Consider the following 17,093-nt stretch of genomic DNA (forward strand, 5'->3'; position numbering starts at 1 on the left):
AAAACTATCTGAAACTTTCTATGTTGTATAAATTGTTATTTTCGCAAAGGATTTTTTTCTTGCCAGAATTATTTTTTATTAATATTAGCAGAGACATATAATACAATTGTATTATATGTCTCTGATGTCTCAGATGTTAGTGTTCAAATTATGCGCCATATAAAAAGGGGGCGTGGTCCAAGGGCGGTCTTTCGTTCCAGTTTGGAGGAATTTCCATATTCACCGGTGCATACACAGTGAAATACATGTAGATCTCACAAGACGACATGTAGACTTACTATAAACAAATGAAATGTCATCAGTAATTCACGATATACAAAGTCCAGTTTCTGAACTGAGACAATGGGGCACCCGGAAGATGAAGATGAAGATCGTAATCATTTTACAAAAGCGTCAATAAGAAAAAAGACATGTCTAAAGTTTGTTAGTGATGGGATCATAGGTGGTTTGGAAAATGCATTTTACAAGTAAGCCTAATTTAAAGTTTTATTTAAAGTCGATATTCTGTAAACAGTTACACAACAATATAAACACATGAACATAATAATTGATAACGTAATAAAAATATATTATGTCATGTACAAAACAACATAATTTTAAAGATAACTTGACACAAGAACAGATGTCTTGAGTATAAAGATATAGTGAATAAAAATCAAAACAGGTTAATGCTGTAAAAATATCTAAAGTGCATTACTGACTACTTTCATCAAAGCTGAAATCCAAACATTTGATTCATGATTGATTAATCTTTGGTGTTTAGCACCACTTTCAGCCTTATTGGTAGTCCAAATAATTAAGACATCTTAAAATGCTATTTTATGTTTATGCATGGAAGCATTACTGGATCATAATCATTTAGACTACACTTTTGGCTATATTGAGACTGCCAGTTAGCCAGTTATTACTGGTGAAGGAAGCTGAAGTATGTGGAGAGAACCATCATAGGTGGGAAAAATTTGGTTGATTATACAGGGAATAGTCTTTAGTCTTTAGTAAGTGTCCCAAATGACACTGTAAACACTTGTGTACGTTTCCTCTTTTGTAGTTTCTTCACATATGTAATGTTCACTCATGTACTTAATTGAAATTGTGGCTGCTGCTTAAAAAATTTTGACTTAATTTTGATATAGATTTATAGTGTTTTTTGCTGTATAGTGTTTTTGAATCTACCAGACTCCGTTAAATAATTTTCCAGATGGCACAATATCTCATTTCGATTGTCTCTATTAATTTCTTCTTCATCTATTCCTAATAGATGAAGCATGACTGGAGCGGGGCCCCCCTTTAGGTCAGTCAGCGCCCCCCCCCCCCCTTAGGGAAAGTTCTGGATCCGCCACTGACCATTGACCGTCGGTTGGAAAACTCCCAATCCGAATCAATAAAGATTGATTTTTAAAGCACCTGGCTGGTGCTTGGTTTTAACTCTCAACCACTAAGCTGACTGGACCCCCAAAACATTTTAAACCCAGCAGGTTTCATTGGGGTCTAAGCGTGACACAGGATTGCCAATTTCTTTGTAAGCTAGACATGTGAAAGTTAAATTATTGTGCTGTGAAAACAGGAAATGATGTCTACCAAAAAATTAGAATTGCTCACGTTCATAGTGTAAGCGGGATGCGGGAATTTGACAAAATAGTAAGTGGGATCCGGGATCAGAACCCCCAATGAGACCCCCTATGAATGCTTAGAAACATTAAAACTCATATGTTGAATAAAAGAATTTGAAAGATACTGTAGTGCCTTTTAGTTTGGAAGTCTAAGTACAATAGCTTATCAATTCTGTAGTTTCCTTTTCACTGAGCATGTTGACATGTTGTTGCAAAGTGAAACCTCTGTTAAAATAAAGCACCCAATTTAGATTTTTTTTCACCAACTTCAACAGACTCTTGCTAGAGGTATATCACATTAAGCAGAGGTTAAGATACCAGGGGAATATTCAAACTCATAACTTGACTATAAACTGACAATGCCATTGCTGAAAAAGCAAAAAAATACCAACAAACAATAGTTCATAAAACACAACACAGAAAACTTAAGACTGAACAACATTAGAGCTATTTTTCTGATACATGTATTTTAAAGGTTTGGTTGGCTTGCTTGCTTTGTTTGCATAAATGTTTGTTCAAGCATTGTAATTATGATTGACATCTACAATCAATTCATAGGCATGGCTTCTGCTTGTATACTGTTATTGGATACTTGGGCTAACATTTAGATAAACATAGCAATCAAGCCAACAAAACCTATATACCTATAAATAACATACATTAGGAAAATAGCTCTAACCCTACCAAAAACTGAATGAGTGAAGAGCTGCAGGCATGCTGTTGTCCCAGATTTGTTTTTTCACTATGTACTAACATTGGCATCTTTGATAAATCATTTCTATAGGTAATCAATTTTTAAAACTCTTATTGACAAGGAATGTGTTGCTCAGTCTAAGTTGTGTTTTGTATACTGTTTTAATTTAATTTTGGATGTAACATGTCTTCTGATTGGCTGACAGTGTTTTGTCTATCAGTTCATAGACATAATTTAATCATGTGACCTTGACGTCATCATATTTTTTCATGATTACTCAATTTTTAAAATTTAATTGTAAGGAATGACTAATATTTTGTCTGTTTATAGGAAATAATATAAAAAAAGATGTGGTGCACACTTTAAAGTAACCAGCATATTCAGGGTGCACCAGTTTTAGATGTTATTTCTTTATAGACAGAAAAATTATCCTTAAATAATAATAATAATAAATACTTCATTTGAAGATGGTAAAATCAATTATTTGTATTCTTGTTCAACTTGTTTTTACATGAACGCAAAAATTAATAAAAAAATTTGGTCGTATATTGATATCACGTTATAGTCCGAAGATGGATGATTTCCGGATAATAACCTTAGTATAAGAAAATGAAAATCAATAAACTTTTAACACAAGGTTTATAACCACCAATCATGTGACCTTGACGTCATCATATTTTTTCATGATTACTCAATTTTTAAAATTTAATTGTAAGGAATGACTAATATTTTGTCTGTTTATAGGAAATAATATAAAAAAAGATGTGGTGCACACTTTAAAGTAACCAGCATATTCAGGGTGCACCAGTTTTAGATGTTATTTCTTTAGAGACAGAAAAATTATCCTTAAATAATAATAATAATAAATACTTTATTTGAAGATGGTAAAATCAATTATTTGTATTCTTGTTCAACTTGTTTTTACATGAACGCAAAAATTAATAAAAAATTTGGTCGTATATTGATATCACGTTATAGTCCAAAGACGGATGATTTCCGGATAATAACCTTAGTATAAGAAAATGGAAATCAATAAACTTTTAACACAAGGTTTATAACCACCAAAGGAAGGTTGGGAATGATTTTGGGGGTTTTGGTCCCCACAGTTTAGGAATTAGGGGGCAAAAGGATCCAAAATTAAACTTTGTTTGATTTCATAAAAAAATGAATTATTTGGGTTCTTTGACATGCTGAAACTAACCGTGTACCGTATTTAGATTCTTAATTTTTGGTCCTGTTCAAAATGGACTACATTAAGGTCCAAAGGGTCCAAAATTAAACTTAGTTTGATTTTAACAAAGTTTAAATTCTTGGAGTTCTTTGATGTACTGAATCTGAACATGTACTTAGATTTTTGATTATGAGCCCAGTTTTCAAGTTGGTCAAAATCAGTGTCCAAAATTAAACTTTATTTGATTTCATAAAAAATTGAATATAATGGGGTTCTTTTATATATGCTGAATCTAACCATGTATTTAGATTTTTGGAGCATAAAAGGTAAATACTAAATGTCAAATTTAAAATTTTTAATTTCTTAGACCACATTCATTCTGTATCTGACAGAAACATATGCTGTGTCAACTATTTAATCACAATCCAAATTCAGAGCTGTTTCAAGCTTGAATGCTGTGTTCATACTTGTCCCAAATGTTCAGGGTTCAGCCTCTGCAATCGTAAATGTATCAAGCTGCGCCCTGGAGCATTTTATTAACTTTTTTTCCATGGTGTTGTCAGTTTGTCATTAATTCATAAGTTTGAATATAACTTGTTTTCTTCTGCATCTTTTAAAAAAAATTAGGGGTTAAATAAATGTATTCAGTTTCAAGCAAAGTCAGCTAATTTTTTAAATAGATAATGATGATGATGATTAATCTAGTGCATTAATAAGCCAAATAATGGTTGATTTTTCCTTTAGATTTTGACACAATTTCAAGTTTGATCTGCACAATCGAAATGTTCAAAGAAAAACATACCATTACTTTCTTTTAGAGATATTTCGGTTTGAAATTTGCATTTTTCATGAAAAAGCACAAAATGTAAAAATAATTTGGGTTCATGTGCTCTTTTTTTTAGCTATAAAAAGAAAACATAGTTTTTTAAATGCTGGAGATCTCTATTTTCCTTTACTTGGTGCTAAATAACATTGCAGTGTATCGTTTAGCAGCTTTTCATCCTGTTTGCCAACAAATGTGATATGTAGTACTGTCGTATTTATGATTATAAGTTTATTGATGACAGAAAAGTAAACATGTTCATTTTCATCAGTTTTTATGCCCCCCTTGCTTTCATCATGTTCATGCAAAATTTATTACATGTTGGTTTTCCATTGAAAATACTTTTAAATCATGTAAATGTACATGTAAGGCGTCAAAGCAAAAGAATAAGATAGACTTTCAAAACATCATAATTATTTGGACTACTGGTAATTGAAAATATGGAAACCAAATATTTATTCTCTATGATCTCACTTATTTTCCATATGTTCCATTATTCTGTGTTGATTGTATATCAAAAGGTATTAATCTGTAAATTTTGGCACCAAAACTCAAAAGTTAATTTTTAGGTTAAATATGTGATCAACTATCATAGGATGACATATTGTTATGTTGTATGGTTTCGTAATAAACATAAAAAATGTCATTCTGTGCAGTGCACTTAGTTTAATATGCATGCATTGGCCCAATGATTTTCTCAACATGATAATTACCAGAAACTTGTTTCATATGACTTTTGATAAATATTGAAGTTTTGTACATTTGTTATTCCCAATTTTGTAATTTACATAAATTTTTATCTGTTCTTTTCAATAAAACCACAAGCATAGATCTCTGATGTAAATAGTTTAAATTATCACATGTTTACATTGATCCAACCAACGTCATTATAATCTATTAAACTAATCATAACAACACATCCTGCTAACATGTTTAACTCCGCCACATTATTTATGTATGTGTCTGTCCCAAGTCAAGAGCCTGTAATTCAGTGGTTGTCGTTTGTTTATGTGTAACATATTTGTTTTTCTATCATTCATTTTTTTATATAAATATGGCCGTTAGTTTTCTCATTTGAATTGTTTTTTTTGTTGAGCCTGCAATTTACAGCAAAAGAAGGCAGGACACTGGGTTCCGCGGAACCCTTACAAATTTTATTTATACTTATTCAAAAAATTAACACAATTTTTTTTAGCAAGTTTTCCTTAATTTAGTGGCCTTTCAGGCATTCCTAAAATTAAAGTTCATGGCTTTAATTTTTGTGAAATCATACAATTACTGGTAATAAAAAGGTGAAGGCACTTTTCTTGTTAATACATATATACATATAGAAAACATTCAATCTTTTCTTTTTTTCTTTTGATTTTGATCATTCTTGAAGTTATAGGATAAGAAAAAATGTTTCATGAAGGGTTCATGTGCTCTTTTTTTTTTAGCTTTAAAAAGAAAACATAGTATTTTAAATGCTGAAGATCTCTATTTTCCTTAACTTGGCACTAAATAACATCGCAGTGTATCCTTGAGCAGCTTTTCACCAGCCTGTTTAACAACAATGGGATGTTTATTGATGACAGAAAAGTAAACAAAAACATGTTCATTTTCATCAGTTTTCATGCAAAATTTGTTACATGTTGGTTTTCCATTGCAAATACTTTTAAAATCATGTACATGTAAGGCATCAAAGCTAAAAAATAAGATGGGCTTGTTCAAAACATTATAATTATTTGGACTAATTGAAAATATGGTAACTAAATATTTATGCTTTATGGTCTCATTTATTTTCCATATGTTTTATATGTTCCATGATTCTGTGTTGATTGTATATCAAAAGGTATTAATCTGTAAACTTTGGCACCAAAACTCAAAAGTTAATTTTTAGGTTAAATATGTGATCAACTATCGTAGGATGACATATTGTTATGTTGTATGGTTTCGTAATAAACATAAAAAAATGTCATTTTGTGCAGTGCACTTAGTTTAATATGCATGCATTGGCCCAATGATTTTCTCAACATGATAATTACCAGAAACTTGTTTCATATGACTTTTGATAATTATTGAAGTTTTGTACATTTGTTATTCCCAATTTTGTAATTTACATAAATTTTTATCTGTTCTTTTCAATAAAACCACAAGCATATATCTCTGATGTAAATAGTTTAAATTATCACATGTTTACATTGATCCAACCAACGTCATTATAATCTATTAAACTAATCATAACAAATAACACATCATGTGTAAACAAACACAAGAAATATCCAACTCTTTTATATAAAATGTAACATTTAAGTTACGGTTTATGAAAAAAATATTTTTCTTGGAATTTTTCTTGTTGATATGATTGCTCTCTACCTTTAAACTACATGTACAACATACAAAACCATTAAACTACATGTACAACATACAAAACCATTAAACTACATGTACAGCATACAAAACCATTAAACTACATGTACAACATACAAAACCATTAAACTACATGTACAGCATACAAAACCATTAAACTACATGTACAACATACAAAACCATTAAACTACATGTACAGCATACAAAACCATTAAACTACATGTACAACATACAAAACCATTAAACTACATGTACAGCATACAAAACCATTAAACTACATGTACAACATACAAAACCATTAAACTACATGTACAACATACAAAACCATTAAACTACATGTACAGCATCAGTGATGTCGTTAGAAGCCGGCAGCCGGCGATTTTCGCCGGTTATTGTCCTTTTCCCGCCGGCTATTTTTGCATGAGTAAAAAAAAATTAATAAGATAAAAAAGATAATCAGGTTAATATTAAAAAATAATTTTTCAATGCATCAGCTTCCACAATTAAAGTCGCGATAAACAAGGATGTAAATCAGTGTTTACCTTTGACTAAATATAGTTCACGTAAATGCAGTCCGCTGATTGGTCGTCTATTTAAAGTCGGTAAGTATTGTAATGTTTAGAAACGTTCCGATGGACATTATGACCCTGTTTGGTTTTTGCTTCAAGAGAAGGAATAAGCCAAAGATGACAATAGCATGTTATGGAAATTAATATATCAGTCAAATAAAAGAAAGTATAATATATATAATGTTGTCAAGAATCTGGAAAACAGCACCTTTTGAAGTTCACATTTCAAAGCCCACGACCACATGGTGTCCAGAGAATGAAGGTCAATAACGAAAGTAGAATATTGTCGACCACAAATAATTTTTAAAAATATCTTTTATAGTTCAAAAGGATTTTAGTTTACTGATTACTGAACAGTTAACAAATAAGAGAAAATAAAACGACATAGCTTGACAACATGTTTGAAATACGTGTACAAGTCTTATATGAGAAAAAAGGGGGTCATTTGTCACTAAGTACACGTGTACGCAAATAAATCGATCAAGATATTTAATAAATTCGATTATTTTTGAAATAAAATTATAATATTTCACCTATTATTTCACAGGCACTTGCCTGTGTATTATTTACATATATTCAAGAACAGACTTCCTTAGTTGTCTTACAAAAGACACCTTCCCAGAAAAAAATATAATATAGATTAGCCTTGCCAGGACTACGGATTCTCATTTAAAAAAAAAATCAATGTGATTGAAGTCAACAACAAAAATAAGACAAAATTAACATTTTCCCAAGCATCTAAATCACTCTCAGGTATGCTCAGAATGCAGGAATTTTAGTCTAAATTTTCAAATCTTTTTGGGGATAGCCAAGGACGTATATTATGTTAGTTATACGTCCTTGGGATAGCATACGATTCTATAAAATATAGCACCTCTGTAACAGTTTTAACTTTGAAATCGAAGCTCCAGCTGACTACTAGTCAGTGAATATTGTTTTTAATTTTGTAAAAACAAAACCAACACTTTTTTAATATAAAATTAAAACATAATGTTCTCAATGTCACAATTACAATTTTCATTTAAAACTAAATTATTCAAGTGATAATTCAAACCAGAGACAATATGTTTCTATTCAAACTAAGATTTTTGGATTCTTTCAGTTCAAAAATATTTAATAGCAGTCAACCTGCAGGAAAATGCACAAAAATGTATATTGGTCCATCAAGATGATCAATGATGTGATCACATGTACAGAAAATTTACCCATCATGTTGCTAATTTTAGTTAATCATTTACAATGTATCTCCCTCATGCAAAGCTCTGATTCCTTTTACGAGTTTGGCTATACTTTTTGGACCTTTTGGATTATAGCTCTTCATCTTTTATATAAGCTTTGGATTTCAAATATTTTGGCCACGAGCATCACTGAAGAGACATGTATTGTCGAAATGCGCATCTGGTGCAACAAAATTGGTACCGTTGATTTTATTACATTATCTTCAGTAAAAAATGATGTTTTCAGAGGTCTGAATAAGGGTCTAGGACACCCCCAGAATGCAGGATTTTGCACCATTTTAAAAAAAAATCCTGGGGCCCTTGAGCGGGCCCCAGACCCCCCGCCGTAGTAGCGACGAGCAAGCTCGTCGACAAGAACGGCTTCGCCGTCCGCATGTACTTGCCGCCTATTTTAGAAATTCAGCCTGCTTCTTCAAAACTTAGTGACATCACTGAGCATACAAAACCATTAAACTACATGTACAGCATACAAAACCATTAAACTACATGTACAACATACAAACACAAATGAAGTGAAAAGATAGCTCATTAAACTACATGTACAACATACAAACACAAATGAAGTGAAAAGATAGCTCATTAAACTACATGTACAACATACAAACACAAATGAAGTGAAAAGATCGCTCATTAAACTACATGTACAACATACAAACACAAATGAAGTGAAAAGATAGCTCATTAAACTACATGTACAACATACAAAACCATTAAACTACATGTACAACATACAAAACCATTAAACTACATGTACAACATACAAAACCATTAAACTACATGTACAGCATACAAAACCATTAAACTACATGTACAGCATACAAAACCATTAAACTACATGTACAGCATACAAAACCATTAAACTACATGTACAACATACAAACACAAATGAAGTGAAAAGATAGCTCATTAAACTACATGTACAACATACAAACACAAATGAAGTGAAAAGATAGCTCATTAAACTACATGTACAACATACAAACACAAATGAAGTGAAAAGATAGCTCATTAAACTACATGTACAACATACAAAACCATTAAACTACATGTACAGCATACAAACACAAATGAAGTGAAAAGATAGCTCTAGAATTTACTTTTTATATGGGTTTGTATAATGCTACATGTATGACGTTGTTGTCGTCTCCATCTCGTCGTCGTTTAAAGACACAATTAATTTCCGGACAATAACTTCAGTTTAATTGTATGGATCTCTATGAAATTTAACCATATGATTCAATACCACAAAAGGAAGTTTAGTTTTGGGGTGATGATCCCAACCCCAGGAATTAAGGGCCAAAAACAAGCATTTTTCTAGTTTTAGGACAATAACTTTTATAGGTTCAATACCACAAGCAGAAGGTTTGAATTCATTTTGGGGGTAATTGCCCAAACTATTATACCACAAGTTTCCATACCATAAAGGGATGGTAAGAATTGGCTTTGGGGGAGATGGCCCAAACTGTCTAGGAATTAGGGACAAAAAAGGGGAAAAACAAGGGTGTCCTGGTTAATGGACATTTACCTAAGTTTAACTTGTTTCTGAATTTTGTTACAAGTCTGAAGGGACAATGCTAGTACTGCTATAACATGTTTTGCTATTAAAAAAATGTATAGGTAAACCTGAGATACATGTAGAGACTATATAAGTCTCTGGATAAACATATAATAGATATTATTTTTATAAGTAATGGAAGGATGTTTTAAAGGGAACTAAAGTGTAGGGAAATGTAAGGAGACATACATGTATCTCAAGATTTATAAAAGGCAACCATGTATCATAGTACTAAACTTCTTGAGTACTCATTGCCATCCCAAGTAAAAAGTCTAAAATCAAGAGACTATCCATGCTTAAATTGTATGATTATAATGAATTAAGGGTTTAATACAATTATTATGAAGACACCATTATAAATGGCTATGGTCAAGTACAGGCATCTGTCAACAAATAGATACAAATAAATTAAATAAATGAGACTGTTTAACTGACAGTGTTTATTAGACTTTTGTCAGATTCAACTGGTATGAAGATATAATATATAAAAACAAACCAAGGGATATTAAAAATTGCTAATTTTTATATTTCTAGACTTGGTAAAACAGTAGCAACTTATCCAATCCTTACCATTATAATATGCATTGCTGTATGTGGCCTGTTTGGGATAGGCATGAAGGATTTCAACCAGACAACAGAAGATGCCGAGCTCTGGGTACCAGCCACATCCAGGATACAGTCAGAGAGGAAATGGGTGCTGGATAACTTCCCCCCAATAACACGATATGCATCATTGATATTAGTGGAAAATAATGTGTTATCAGAAAGATCCTTTAAAGCTGTGAGTGATATCTTAATACATGCAAGAATCCATTCATTTTATTGGACTATTATATTGAAAATTGTAACAGATAGACTGAAATTGTAAGCAGCAACAATAAGCAGCGATACTAGATTTAAAAAAAACCTTATAGAACATATCTTCTGATTATTCCTTTATAGATACAGCTTTCATTTATATCGCTTGATCATTATTTGAATAATTTGAAAAATACTATAATTTGCATTTGTTTCAAGTTGAACATAATATAAAACATTTTCATTTCTTTTAAAATAATACAAAACAAGTAAATATTATAAAGTGGTGTTTTTTTTAATCAGATGTATGATTTATACCAGCAAGCCCTGAATATTGAGGTGAATGGGAAGAAATTTGAAGACCTGTGTTATCGGTATGTACATTTGTATATATCATATTCAAAGCAGGAAGGCAGCAAAATTTGTCATTCCTTTAATTTTTCACAGAGTTTACAACCAGATGAGGAATTATTTTTTCATTAAAAAATTGTGTAAACCACTAGATTTTTCCTGGTTTTTGTAGAACCTGTGACATTTTGTGTTAGAAGCAAGATATAACCGTCTGAAGTGTGGAGGTATCAACATTTAAGTTCATTCTGTGGTTAATTAATTTTAATCCAGCAGTAATCTTCACTGGAACTTGTACAAAAATTGGACAGAATCTTTAAATGTTCAAAATAAAATTGAGAATGGAAATGGGGAATGTGTCAAAGAGACAACAACCCGACCATAGAGAAGACTGTATGTAGAGCCCAAAAATTTGTTTTTATCATTTTTGTCTTGTCTGCAACTTTAGTCACAGTCTAATTTAAGACATAGAGATTACTATCAGGCGGCTGTGTAAACTGTTTGTATAAATCTTTATAATTCAGAAGGTACAAGACAGATACCTTATGTAACGAAGTTTCTGGTTGTCATATCATTATATGTCCACTTGAGTGTCCTTGACCTCATTTTCATTGTTCAATGGCTGCTTGAAAAAAATTACAGGTTTTGGGTCATGTGAATTTCTCACTTAAGGTATGAGTAATGTGATATCTATATTTGGTATATGGGTTCCTTTCAAAGTCAACATGTTCGTCAGACAGTATTTATCTCACCTCAACCTTATTTCACAGGATCATTGATCAAGGTTAAAGTTACGTGATATCTGCTTCTAAGATAAGTAAGTCAAATACATGTGTTTATGAAATGATTGTAAGGGGTACATGTCAGTCTGTCAGGTTTTATCTGACCTTGACCTCATTTTCTTGTTCATTGATCAATATAAGTTTTTGTGTGTTGGTCTGTTTTTCAAGAACTATAAGTAATAGGTCAAATATATTTGGTGTATGGATGATTGTAAGATGTCAAGTCTGTCTGGCAGGTCTCATCTGACCTTGACTTTATTTCATGGTAAAATAGTTGGTCAATGTTACTTATTTTTGTTTTGGTCTGTTTTTTTAAATGAGAATAGTAATAGGTCAACTATATTTGGTGTATGGAAAAGTTATAAGGTGTCCATGTCTGTTTCAGAGGATTATCTTACCTTGACCTTAGTCATTGCTATTTAAAAATATGTGTAGTAAAACCTGTCTTCTCAAGACTTTTAACATACAATAAATGGTCTGTAAAGCAGGTGAGACATTTCAGTATGTGCTGAGCTCTATTGTTTTGTTTTGAACTGGTACATATACAAGGTTTTATTTTTAAGTTAACTTTTAGATTCACCTAAGGTCAGAGTTTTCACAAACGTCAATAACTTTATCAAACCGTCATGGAATTTATTAAAATTTTGTAGAAGCTTTCTATAATTTAGATATTAGATCAGAAACATGTTTTTGTTTTTGTTTTATATACTTTAAAAACAACAAAACATGGTTTAACCCTTCATGGAACTTTATGAAACTTGGACAGAAACTTAAGATGAAAAATTTACTAACAAATGTAAGTTTTTGGCAGTCAACATTTCGTTTTCAAACTGGGAGCAGCAGCTTGTAGGCAAGCCACAGGTGTCCTGGACTTCTCCTTAATAGGAAATTTATTCTAATCAACGCATCACGTTTAGTTTGATTTTTTCCCGGAATAACTGAGTCTTTCCTTTATTCTGCAGGCAAGGACATTCTAATCATCTCATCATGTTTAGTTTTACTTTTTCCCTGGATAACTGAGTCTTTCCTTTATTCTGCAGGCAAGGACATTCTAATCATCTCATCATGTTTAGTTTTACTTTTTCCCTGAATAACTGAGTCTTTCCTTTATTCTGCAGGCAAGGACATTCTAATTATCTCAACTTGTTTAGTTTTATCATTATTATCAATATTACTTCCATGGTTTTATCAACTTTCGTTTTATATTTCAAGCATTGCTCATGTTGATAAATATTTACAATTACTTTACTACAAAATTCTTGAAGATAACAACAAGAGATACATGACATGTTTTTCAGCTAGAATTTTTAGTACATAGTATTTTTTTTTTATGAATCAATAGTGATATATTGCAGTCATCAGTTTAATGTTTTGTGATATATTACATAATAATCATTCAAGCTGTCAACATAGCATTTTACATTCCACCTTAAGATGTTTATGTAATGCCTAGATTATACTTCTATCCAAATTTGGTATAGCTCATTACACTTGGAGTTCACCCCTGATTTTCGGTAATATCACTTAGTCTTCTGTTACTTTTGTGCAGATGATTATTTGTTTTATGATTATTTTCTTTAATATCCTTGCAATCTTGAAGTCTGTTTTCTACCTGTCTCACTTTTTAGCTCACCTGGCAAATGTGAGCTTTTCTCATCACTTAGCATTGTCATCCGTCATTGTTTTTTAACTTTAGTAAAAATCTTCTCCTCTGAAGCTACTGGACCAAATTTATCCAAAGTTAGCCACAATCATCATTGGTGTATGTAGTTTTAAAAATGTGCCCAATAACTACCGGTCAACCAAAATGGCCTACTTGGATAAAAATTGATCATAGGGGAAAATTAAATTTTTGTCTATTAACTTGAAAACTTCTAAAGATAGAAAAAATCTGACTGGAGGTCAAAATGTTGATACCACCCTAAACATATAGAAATGTCAGACAACTTCTAACTGGACATATAAATGACAAAGTTTACCAATCCTTCATGGTTGCCTATTATCTTGATATCTATGATAGATACACAGAAACTTTATATAGCAAAAATGATTAGCAAGACTAAGATATACAAATAAATTAAACATGGCAGAAATCATTAGTCAACTCGTTATTGGAGATATTGCCCTTTAATGACAATTTTTGTTTCACCTGCAGCCTAGTATAGGTAGGTATACACTGTAAACAGTAGAAATGTTCATCACAACAATTAAGATCTACACAAAAAAAAACACAAAATAAGATTTTGAAATAAAAAAGATCTGTTTGCAATAGGATTGAAAATATATATCAAAATGGCATATTGTTACTAAATTTTGATTTAAAAATAAACAAAATCAATTCTTACATCAAGAACTGTTATCAATAGCTGTTGGATATAATATTATTTGCACTTATTCTGTCTATAATACCAGGAAATAATGAATTATGTAAATGTATATCAAGTTTCTGTTCAAAATTGAAAATATTTGTTATGATCTAGATCGAGACTTGTCTGAAATCTAGGCCTGTCATCATTTTTGATTATCCAAAAATATATAAGGGTTTATGCATCTAAATTGCCATCTATTACTGGTATAGAATAATTAACTTAGTTTATTTTTTACCACACAATTATTTAATATATACAGCCCTTGTGTACTAGTAAAGGTACTGCCAAAAATAAAAATAGATATAAATTTAACTGAAACATGATGAAGGAGCAGTCAGGAAGAGTTAAAATAGATATCCTTTTCTTTGAGTCTGTCTTTTTAGTTCTCCTGGCCCAAAGGGCCAAGTGAGCTTATCTCATCATCTGTCGTCTGTCGTCGTCCGTCGTTGTCCTCGTAAACTTTTTACATTTTTAACTTCTTCTAGAGAACCACTGAATGGAATGAAACCAAACATAGCATGAATGTTCCTTATGAGATGCTGACCAAGTGTTGTTACTTTGTAGCAGATCCCTCATCCAAGATGGCTGCCAGCGGGGGACTTAGTTTAACATGGGACCCTATGGGAAATACATACAAATGTCTTCTTTTAGAGAACCACTGAATGGATTGAAACTAAACATAGCATGAATGCTCCTTATGAGATGCTGACCAAGTGTTGTTACTTTGTAGCTGATCCATCATATAAGATGGCGGCTAGCAGGGGGACTATATTTAGTTTAACATAGGACCCTTTGGGAAATACATACAAATGTCTTCTTTTAGAAAAGCACTTAATGGAATGAAATCAAACATGGCATGAATGTTCCCTATGAGGTGCTGACCAAGTGTTGTTACTTTGTAGCCGATCCATTATCCAAGATGGCCGCCAGATGGGGACTTAGATTAACATGGTACCTTATAGGAAATACATACAAATGTTTTCTTTAAGAGAACTACTGAATGAAATGAAACCAAACATAACAATATTAAACCAAATTTGGCCTAAAACATCATTATAAGTATCTGTTAAATTTTTTTTACATTTTTTAACATTATTTCAAAATCCCAAATAGAATCATGTGAGTGACACAGGCTCTTGAGAGCCTCTAGTTATTTTTGGGAAACTGTTTCATTCCACTTAGAAATAAAAAAAAAAATAGACTTTTTCTTGATGAGACCTTGCTAAAAAAAATATTGACCAATTACTTTTACCTCGTTTTCCAGGATCCATTAGACTGGTCAAGTTTTCAGGACAAGGGTTGTTCCTCAGTAATTTTGATGAATGATATGTGTTAGGTAGATCTATTTTTTTGTGAGGAGTTTAACATTTGGCTACATTTTCATTCTTTATTGGTCAGGTTAAGTTTTCAGTGTTACATGTTTTTCAAAGTATCTATAGTATACATGATAGATCAGCTATATAAGTTGGTTGTGAGGAGTCAGTGTCAATCTGATGTGTATCTCATGGTCTTAGTTTCATTTTCATGAATTGGTGGTCCAATTTAGTTTTTAGGATTAGATCATTTCTTCCATAACTCTACCTTATAGTTCAATGATTGGTTGATTGGTGCTTGCATTATACTGCATCAATTTCAAGGAGATGGGTCATTGGTACTTGTTATTATAATAAGTTGTTTAGTCCTCTACCAACAAAGTCAAAGGGACTATAGGTTTTCACTCTGTCCATCTGTCTGTCTGTCCATCCGTCATATCAGTTTTTCACACTGTTTTCTTCATGCTTGTTTTTATTAGTTTTCTATCTCAGAAATAATGCATCCCAATGTGAACATAGCCTGGTTCAAATTAGCCTCAGCTGATGTTGAATACTGAATTGTGATGTCAAGCACATACACCTTGTGTTTTGGTGGAATTAGATGAATCTAAATCATGTCTTTTGTAAAAAATAAAAGAAGAGCTTTTTATTAGAATCCACGTTAGTCACATGTAAATGTGAGGGCATTGAATAAATGTGAGGTTTACTGTGTCATTGACTTTCAGTAATAGTATTGACCAATCAGAATGCTAGAAAAATATAAAATTGACATTGTATGTAAATATGTTTGAATACATTTAATTCTCAGGTTTTACTTTTTATTTTAAAAAAATCACTAGTAGTTCCATGTTTTTCTATACAGGGTTGCAGGTCACTGCTATGTAAATAATATATTAGAGCTTTGGTCATACAACGAAACTGTGATAAATTCTTTGACCTTGGAGGATAAGTACAAGGTGGTCAATCAAAATGTAACTTATAGGTAAGTTTTCTTCAGTTGGTTTCATTGTTTTATAACCAAACTCTCACATTGTCTCAATGTCAATTGTAATTTCAAGAAAAAAATTCAAAATGAATACCAAAAATAGGTAAACACTTGAGATATCAATGGATGGAAAAATTGGAAAGTTACTGTTTTATTCCTAACTTAAATATTTAAGTCTGTGATAAATTAATATCAGGTATAAATACACATAACTACTTATTTTAATTACAGAATTTGAAGGTTCTATAAATTTAAAACTTTCTAGAAAAAAGTAATATATTAATTTACGTATAAATTGATATTAACAATGGATGTCTTATCATTAGGCTTTGATATGTACTTTTATCATATGTTTAGTAGTAAATACAGTAGTTTTGCATATGTGATAAATAGCCTGCTGTTTAATCCATATCTCGCAACTTTGATGCGCACCCTTTATCGCATACCCTTTATCACACCCCTACTTTTTTTTTTTTTTTTTTTTTACAT

The 17,093-nt window shown here is 31.4% G+C and overlaps 1 protein-coding gene across 2 annotated transcripts in view; it reads left to right on the top strand.

Annotated features, from left to right (window-relative positions):
* The first annotated feature begins 203 nt into the window (after positions 1-203).
* The window catches only part of LOC139518099 (patched domain-containing protein 3-like), a 67,424-nt gene continuing 50,534 nt past the window's right edge, over positions 204-17,093 (top strand). For both annotated transcript variants that reach the window (XM_071309766.1, XM_071309774.1), the window contains exons 1-4: positions 204-467; positions 10,544-10,790; positions 11,111-11,181; positions 16,482-16,601. In XM_071309766.1, coding sequence (XP_071165867.1) covers positions 343-467; positions 10,544-10,790; positions 11,111-11,181; positions 16,482-16,601 — 563 coding nt within the window. In that variant the 5' untranslated portion in view covers positions 204-342. The remainder of the gene's footprint in view (positions 468-10,543; positions 10,791-11,110; positions 11,182-16,481; positions 16,602-17,093) is intronic.

Source organism: Mytilus edulis, chromosome 1 (assembly GCF_963676685.1).
Source record: "Mytilus edulis chromosome 1, xbMytEdul2.2, whole genome shotgun sequence".
Taxonomy (NCBI): domain Eukaryota; kingdom Metazoa; phylum Mollusca; class Bivalvia; order Mytilida; family Mytilidae; genus Mytilus; species Mytilus edulis.